This window comes from Saccharomyces kudriavzevii (genome assembly GCF_947243775.1).
Source record: "Saccharomyces kudriavzevii IFO 1802 strain IFO1802 genome assembly, chromosome: 9".
NCBI lineage: Eukaryota > Fungi > Ascomycota > Saccharomycetes > Saccharomycetales > Saccharomycetaceae > Saccharomyces > Saccharomyces kudriavzevii.
In genome coordinates this window covers 877-10,329 of record NC_079280.1, presented here as the reverse complement: position 1 = coordinate 10,329, position 9,453 = coordinate 877, and the positions used below count along the sequence as shown (strand labels likewise).

Below are 9,453 nucleotides of genomic sequence, written 5' to 3'. Positions count from 1 at the left end.
GGTGGCGAGAGACAAAATAAAAGTTCCCAAATGTGCATACACTTGGTAGAATCCTCATCCTTGGTGTCTGTTTCTTTATGGCCAGAGATAAGGAGACATACTCCAAAAGTGCAGCCATACTGGCAAAACAAGTAATCATAAAATGTCGAGGAATTTCCTGGGCATTGTGCCTGCCAGCTAGCTGCCTTTTTTAAAAGTATCTTTGATAATCAATTTTTGACCTAGTGGCGCATCTCTACGGGTTCTTTTTACTTTTCCGCGCGTACCTGTTGCCGAAAAGCTTATTTTACATTAGAGTTATAAAAAATTTTCTTCTTCTCCTAAATTAGCATGAATTCCGAACTTCTAGATGTCAGGCAAGAATTTATGACACCGCTTTTTTCCTTGCCTTTTCTTCCGACGCGCCGATAAATGGTAAGCGCGACGCCACCACCACGAATAATCCGCTTATGATGAAGCAAAAAGGGGTAAGCGAACTCCCCTAAAAAATCTCGTATAACAATTTTCATCAATCTTCAATTCTGGCATTTGACAGCCAGGTACGCTTTCTCTTCGTAGCATCTTCAGGATTTGTGCATATGCACAATTCAAATCCATAAAGAAAAAAAGGGTTGTGCTAAACAACTGTCGTGGGAACATTTGGTAAGTGTTTTTTTGCTCCGCTTAGAACGCTAGGCACGGTTTTTCGTGTTTATTTTGATTTTGGCTTGTTGGGCCGACAAGCCCTGTTGACAGGCACGAGAAGGAAATAATAAATGAACTTGATAGCATGTGTAAATTTCAGTAGGATGAAAAATTTTTGCTTGAAACTGTTTCTTACGAGATATTCAACTTTTTTCAGTCTTATCACTTCATCAAACTCTCTAAGGTCGCACAGCAATTCTTAAAAGCGGCAACCCCACCAAAATAACATACAGTAAAAAAAGCACATCTTGGCTCTTATAATATAGCATATTCTTTCTTAGAAGCCCCTTTCTCAAATCCTAATCATATCATCACCGAATATTCGAGCATAAATTACAAGTTTTCATCATTATGTATATTTTTGGACATTATTAGACTTCCTGGCACTGCTCAATGTAACTGTAGGAGCTACATAAGCGTGCTTGCCAGCAGACCAAAGAAAGAATAGAATGGTTCGTTCACGAATTTGAACCCAGCATACACGGCCTGTTAATATACTGAAAAGGAAATATGGTCTCTATCAGTGTGCAGAAGAACTTGACCATCGATTTTGCTATTCCACGTAGCAGCGCATAAGCAATTATGACTGTCTTGCGATAGTGTCGATGATACCGATGAGGGCCATGAAACTGAAATTGAGGATGACAGCGACTATAGTAGTCGGGATGATAGTTGTTACCAATGTGCTCCTTACTGGAGATCTAACCTAATCGTGCCTTTACACTTCTCCAACAAACATGACTCTGGAATGACGGGATACTTTTAGCTCCACAAAACTGGACCCCACAACTTTAAACTTGGTGCTGTAGACGGCTCGGCAATACTATCAATTGGTGGTGCCATTGCGTCTGCTTGTTGTAAAAAAACAAGAGAAATGCTCTATCGCATCTTCACAGTCAGTGGTATGGAGCGATCGGTTGAAAAATTGCTCGATAATATGAGAAGATCAGTACACACGCATGCTGGTTTCTACTATCAGATGAAAAGTATCCACGTGAATGCTGCGTCTTGTTTTTAGTTTCACTTAGTGTTATATTGTCAGATGGCGGCGTTATTGGTGATGACTTCGGAGGATATGGTTACTCCTTTGGCGATGATTCAGACCGGGCTAATTTTACAGTTTCAGACCTTTCAGAATATGCAATGTCAGGCATAATCAGAACTGTGAATCGGTTCTTTTATCATCACATACACCGAATATCTCCTACTACCGGTTCCAACGATGTTTTAACTCACGAATCATCGTCAAAGTCAAGCCCCGTACAGTGCGAGCTCATCAAGTGAACCAGCAGACATCATTAGTTTCACGATTTCTAAACTCTCAATCTGCACTTCCTTGTTTCCTAGTAATAAAACATCCGCTACTGGTTCTTTCATAACTAGCTCAAGAAATCAACAAATGACAGTATCTTAAATCTCGACCTTGACAAGTTTCACTTAATTTGAGTAATCCATATCATCCATATATTTCTCGAATAAGGTAGCTGACGAGTTTGAAGATAGGCAAGAATTAAAAATTGAGATGTCAAAAAGAAAGGGTCCTCCGGAGTGTTTTCATTTTCATAGAGAAAGAAGAATGCTCCTTGCTCAAATAAACAGCGAGAACGAGTTTTTTTCATATTTCAACAATATGTCGAAAGTTTCCAGTACACTCGGAATCATCTATATGAACTAAGCCCGAATGCAATGGGCATCCCATTATTCCAAATCATAAATCTGGTGGGTGTTGATGCATCGTACTGTTAAGTGGGCTGCAACAAGAACAAAGCCAGAAACGTACCATACTATAAGATCTTTATATTCATCCTAAAAAAAGCAGAAGTGCCTCCACCGAAATGCATAACGGGATTTGGACACTAAAGTTAATCACTTGGACTGTCTCTTATCCGCTCATTATTACCGACAATCATCGCAGATTAACTTTGTTGACAGATCATGAAATCAATATCTAGATTAAGATGTGATCAAAATAACAAAAAAGGATTAATGCTGGAATCTCAAAAGGATTACAATTAACAGCCGCTCATATGCCAGGAAATTATTCTTAACTCCTTCTAAACGGGCCTCAAGAAGCTGGGTTAATCGTTGGCGAAAATTGCCTCGACCAAGGATTATTTGGGTTGAATGAACTTCTCAAACTGACGGAGGAATTTAACTGCTACAGTTTATGGATACATTACATACGGTATGATAAGAGAGCACTTGGAGATGCAAGAGCGATATTGCGGTACAGCATTTTCATGGGGGGTGTGTATGCACTAAACCAGTGAAGCCATGATACAAATTCGTGTAGCGGCATTATTTGGTATATTTTTACCATATATTTCAAATGTTTTTGCGAAGTCGGGTGATTTTGAACATTTTCGAACGAGGTAACGCCTACACCACCTGGCATAAGGCGTACACAGAACGGAAAGCGATTCTTTGGTAGCATTCCCAGAAAAGCACTCAATAATCAATAACTTGCGGTCAATTTATTACGAGGGTGGGGCACTGCTATATGAGTAGGTTTATGGGATTTGCGGTAAGTGTGTTATGACGTATTACCGTATAGGCAATATCAAGGGTAGGCTTTGTCTCTTTTCCCGAAGCGTCGGGGTCCCGGACTAGAAATAAGGTTTATGGCAGGCAACAGGAGTAAATCAGGGGCGCAATTTGTATTCAAACAATATGTATTGTTACGTTGAACTCATGGTATATTCTTCAGTTTATTTGCATATTGAACATATTCAACTTTCTTAGTCGGCGTGTGTTCTTACCTAAAACTACTAATTATCAACATTTTGCAACTTTATTGAGCTTAAAAATGAAACATCTACCTATGATCGCGCAATATGCTGCGATTATTTCTCTATGCGTATAACCTGCCTCTGCGGATATTTGCAAAATATTTTTCTTTTTAGCAAAACGAGGATACTTAAGCGATTTCCTTCGCTGAATGATTTCGAGCAGCATCAGATTATGGTCCAGTTTGGTCAGCTTGATGAGGGGTACCAAGACCGGGGTTTCAACATTCATTGTCATTAAAGGTTTCAGAGCCAAGATCATATACTCATCATTACCCTTTTACTTTTACTAAAAATTTTTGATTTTGCAATTTTGATCAATCTTATATCGATAATTCCGCCTTTTCTCCTTGTTAACCATTAGCATCATATTGCAAGCCGATGATGTTTCTTCTATAATTAGGTTTGCGTTTTCACTAGTGTTGACATTCACCCGTCAATTATTGTACAATAATGGCCAAAAGGCCATGGGCTACATATGTTGGTACTACTGGCCATATTTTGGATATGGGAGAACATTGTTCAACAACCGGTGTTAACAGCGTCAATGGATTTGAGTATGCAAAACAAGTATTAGCTACAGTCGCCTGTCCAAAATTTGCAGCAGTCTTTAGGGTAACTACAGGGGTATGGTGGAAGAGATCTGGGATTCATACCTAGGCTGAAAAGTGTATGATATCATTTCTCAACTTCGGAAGAGTTCCAGTGTTGTTTCTTTAAATCTGATACTGATTATTTGACTGCTATAAGTGCATTATTGACACTCACGTTTTGAATGGATACGGGGAGTAGATTTGGAGTTGAGGGTTTTCCGGAAAGAGGAAACCGATAATTGGACAGTCGCGTTGACTATCAGCTAAGAAATTCACAATGGTGGAGACCTAGTTAATGTACACACAAACTTTTCAAACGCCGTCATGTACCTTGTCATTGCCAATAATGCGACAAGGCTAAGTAAAAGAAATGGAAATAATGGCTACAATGGCTGTGTTTGTGGGCACACAACAGTACCCACTCAATTCACCGTCTGTTGGCTAGCCTATCGTGGAGTCCAGACAGGTTGGGCACCATATAGGAATATTGGCGACAGCCAATTTTCCGCTCAGCATTACGATAATTAATGCTGATGTACGTAAAGAGAGAGCATCTGTTAAATATGCGAATGAAATCCATGACTAATAGTATTAATCATCAACATGCACCCATAAGCTAACATTATTATATAAGAATTAATCGCCACTCCTAAAGAAGGTGCAATGTTACTTTTAGATATCTCATAAAACAGTGGTCCAATATATTTGCTGTCTAATATCACAACGTGTTACATAAGCTAGACCGTACTATCTCCCGTCTACATAATTGAAGATGAGAAGAGCATAGGTTTTCTGCCCGCTAAACATCTCGAATCTCAAAAGATTGTCTTCTTAAGGACAGAAAAGAGCTTTATTTGGTTCTGTTATGATATTTGCAGCAAAGAAACATTTCGTACGTGAGTAAAAATACGATTGCCACTACAGCTTAGTGGAAAATTTCTAATGGTTCAATTTATCTGTATCTCACTGCTTCATCTATGTTTTAGGATTCACGTTCCTGCACGCCATTATATCGTCATGCCATAAGCGTGTCGTGTCGAAAAAACCAGCCACCCTATGACTATTTTCTTAGAAGAGGGACAATGATGCAAAAAGCAAATAACTTGAGGACTCAGCACCTTACATTAAGGATGCGTTGATGAGTTGAAAGCTTATGTTAGAGAAGTGGAGGAACAGTGGAACTTAATCACCCCCTGAGGGAAAGTGGAGGCCAATTTCTTTATAAGATATCCAACTTCCAAAGGATAGTTAGCACAAACAATAGTCGTTCTCTACTTCGAAGGATTTTTATTTATATTTACTCTACCCTCATGAAGTCTTGGCCTTTTGTTTAAGTCTTTACGGTTTTCCGATGATGCTACGGTCGTTGGAGCTACAGCATTGCATTGATGAGAAAGAAAGCTGAAATGCAGTATTTAGTCGCTATTATAAAGAGCAAGAAAAATGGTTCTAAAATGGGTGGAATCGGGTCGCAAAGCGAATGAATCTGTGTATGCTTGAGCAGTAAATTGGGAAGAATGAAGAGTTATTTTTTCGACGGAATTGATTGCCGGCGATTCTTTAACCGCAACTATTCTGCTGTTTTTGCCTGTGTTGCCTAGGTCTTTGGATTTTGGACTATGACCATACATTTTGAGGAGCGATTAGCATGTACCAAAAAACAGTTGGTGTAGATATGGATTTCTGCTCATTGATTTAGTGACTATGAGACCTCCTAAATAGGGATAGACACTTTCGATCGAAAGTATATTTGAGCGGCATTTTATACTCATTTGCCGTACAAATTGCTTTCTACCGATGGCGCGACGAGAGGAGAGATTCGAAACGCAATTATGGCTAGTTCGTCCTAGAGTTGACGCCTCTCTCTTACATATTGTGGAGGGGCATGCATAGTACATGGGCGTCAACATTCCTTCGTCATCATGGTATCTGTGGCTTAGCAAAGGTAGCCACCATCTCAATGATAGCTCTATCCCGTGGATTACAAGTATGCAAGTTTACGAACAATTTTACTGATGATGTACCAAGTCATAACCGCTACAGGGTACGATTCCCAACACATTTGTCAACCGTTCATGTGAAAAAGGGAAGTTTCAACTTTTCTGTGACAACCAAAGAAAGTACGGTAGGCACCACCCATATATTCTTTGATGCCAAAGAACTGACTAGAGAGGTTGCGGGATAACAGAAAAAATCAGCATGCGGACTGGGGACTTGTCTCCATATATTAGTTTATCAACAGTTCTGCTGTTGGGTACGAAATCATATATACCCCTACAGGGTACGATTCATAACACACATGTCAACTGCTCAAGTTCTAATTTGCAGAGAGCAGAGGCACTATTTTTACGTGGAAGCCGTTTAGCGCATATCAATCAAGGCTTAGACAATGAGCTTCTGAACGAGGGTCCAAACCAAGCACGCGGATCTTCTCTTTGACCGAAAAAGGAAGTATCGCAGGCACGAAAAAGGGTTTTTTAAGGTACCCTGGCTTCCCTATAATTAGCATTCTTCTCTTCGGCACATACGAGAGAATATAGGCAATGCAAAGCATGCTTTCATATACGAAATCTATGGAAGACAGGTCGTTCAAAGACAAGCATATCTCCAGGCACATCTCCAAGCACATCTCCACAGCGACAGCGGACATGGATGCGAGAGGTAAGATGAGAAAGAGTGTGGGATAAATGGTGAGGTTCGCTAATTCGTTTGGGTACTAGCAAGCCGACCAAAGAAACCATATAAATAGAGCAGCTTTAATCTGCTATATTTGAGAATACGCCTTCAATATTTTCTTTCTACTTAAGCCTATATCACCATTAAAGAAACAATCCAAAACAATCCAAAGCAAACAAATAGAATGGTCAAATTAACTTCAATCGCTGCTGGTGTCGCCGCTCTAGCTGCCGGTGCCTCTGCCACCACCACCCTAGCTCAATCCGACGAAAGAGTCAACTTGGTTGAATTGGGTGTGTACGTCTCTGATATCAGAGCTCACTTGGCCCAATACTACTTGTTCCAAGCCGCCCACCCAACTGAAACCTACCCAGTCGAAGTCGCTCAAGCTGTCTTCAACTACGGTGACTTCACCACGATGTTGACCGGTATTGCTCCAGCCCAAGTGACCAGAATGATCACCGGTGTTCCATGGTACTCTACCAGATTGAGACCAGCCATCTCCAAAGCTCTATCCAAGGACGGTATTTACACCATCGCTAAATAGATGACACGCTTTCACGAATGAAATCCTACGGACATTAGGAAGTAATGAAAAATAAAAAAATATGATTTGGCAGTGTATATAGTTAAATATGTGTATATTAATATTATAAACCTCTCGATCAATTATGTGATTTTTGAAACGGTGGCGGAATGGATTACGGAATGAGATGGTGTAAAGTTCATTTCGTGAGTGCAATTTACTGAGTAACGAATGGATGATATATGTTACGAGGTATGTGGGGGATATAGATGGATACTATAAATGAAATAATGATTAGTGAAGATTATAGATGATTGACAATGACTGGTGAATATTTTTATGAAAAGTGAAAAATAGTTAGAAAATATAAAATGGGATAATAATTAGAAAAAAAAAGAGTAATGATATTATATGGTAGCGCTATATGAGTATGTTATATTCTATAGCGTCCGTGTGCGTATGTAATTGTATTATAGAATAGTGCATGGAATGGAGATCTGGGACCTAGAAGTTGGACCGAGGTGGTATTTATTTATGTTCATGTGACGGGTGCGTAGTATGCGGAGGATATATAAGAAGAAAGGAGATAATGGGAGAGGAAGAGTATGGTGATGAATAATGTAATTTGAGTAGGGGTTAAAGTGGCTATGTTAATTTATGTAGCATCCGTATGCGTATGTGCTGGTATTTATGTTCAGAATATATTGAGAATACTGTAATGGCAGAAAATTGAGATGATGATATTGTGTATTCTATGTTAACAATGATATGCTGATGGGTAAAGTATTTATATATTGGTGCGTTTATGTGAGTGTTAATATGTTAGTGTACTTATAGCTGTAGTATGACAGGTGAAGTAGCAGTGAGTAGAGCCAATGTCAGTGGATATGTAAAAGGGTAATATGAGTAGCATGATATTGGAAAGTAGAGGGCACGGGGGTGACGTGATGGTGGTGATGCGATGGTGATTGTATGTTGTTCATGTTAGCAATGGCATTATGTAGAAGTTGATATATGGTCAAGATGTTGTAGTATTGAAGTAATGGGTGCAGTTGTATGGTCCACAAGGATAAGTGATTAGTTGTGGATAGTTAGATGTGACGTAAATAGGTAGAGAGAGTAAACAACATATGATATAAACTGCTGAGGTGAGTGTCATATACAGTGATGAGGTGTGCTATGTCAGTATTTTGTAGCATCCGTGTGAGTTTGTGCTGGATACGACATTATGATTCAATGGGGAAGAGCCGAGTTAGTTAGCAGGATATAAAGTGTGATATGGTGATGGTCTAGAGTAAAGTGATTGGTGTATGTTTATTGTTTACGATTATTGTATATATGGGAGGTAAATGGAGTGTAGTGTTTAAAGGATATAAAGGAGGTGTGGTAATGACGAGTGGATGAATATGTTGATTAGAATGCAGATAAGGGGTATGAAGTGTTAGATGTGAGATAGTATGAGTTTGGTGTAATGACATTAGGTATGAACGGCTGGGTGTGCCACGCGGTAGTATCAAAGTAAGGTGATAGTAATTGAGAGATACAGAAGAGGTGAGAGGGTGATAACTTGGGGATATACTATCCAGGATGCAGATATGAGATATAGATGGATAAATGTGAAATATAGTGAGTTTAATGTGGAAATGGCCAAGGGTATAAACCGCTGAGGTAAGGGCCGTACTTAGTGATGTTATAGATGAGAGGTGGTTTAGTACTATATAATAAGGGTTATACTGGTCACGTGTTTGTATTTCGGGCTACAGAAGAGGTGAGAGGGTGATAACTTGGGGATATACTATTCAGGATACAAGGACACGATATAGATACATAAATGTGAAATATAGTGAGTTTAATGTGGAAATGGCCCTGGGTATAAACCGCTGAGGTAAGGGCCGTACTTAGTGATGTGATGGAATGGTGCTGGTAAAGCATGTGGTGGGGGTGAGAAAGCGTGGGGTGTTATATATTCAGGGTAATATTAAAGGGTGTTCTTACAGTCCGTTTGAGTGGTGGGTAGGGTAATGGCAGAGAAAGTGGTAGTGATGATGATGGTGATATGGTTATGGTGGTGATGGTAGTGATGGTGATGGTAGTGATGGTAGTGATGGTAGTGATGGTTATGGTTATGGTGCAATAGTGATGGGTGTTAGTAGTGGTGATAATGATGACGACGATGATGGTAGTGCAT

The 9,453-nt window shown here is 39.6% G+C and overlaps 1 protein-coding gene across 1 annotated transcript; it reads left to right on the top strand.

Annotated features, from left to right (window-relative positions):
- Positions 1-6,923: 6,923 nt before the first annotated feature.
- On the top strand, positions 6,924-7,286 carry SKDI09G0010 (SRP1/TIP1 family protein; the record flags this gene model as incomplete). Its single annotated transcript, XM_056228607.1, has 1 exon — positions 6,924-7,286. One exon carries the CDS (start codon positions 6,924-6,926, stop codon positions 7,284-7,286), a length of 363 nt encoding a protein of 120 aa, XP_056088311.1.
- Positions 7,287-9,453: the final 2,167 nt, after the last annotated feature.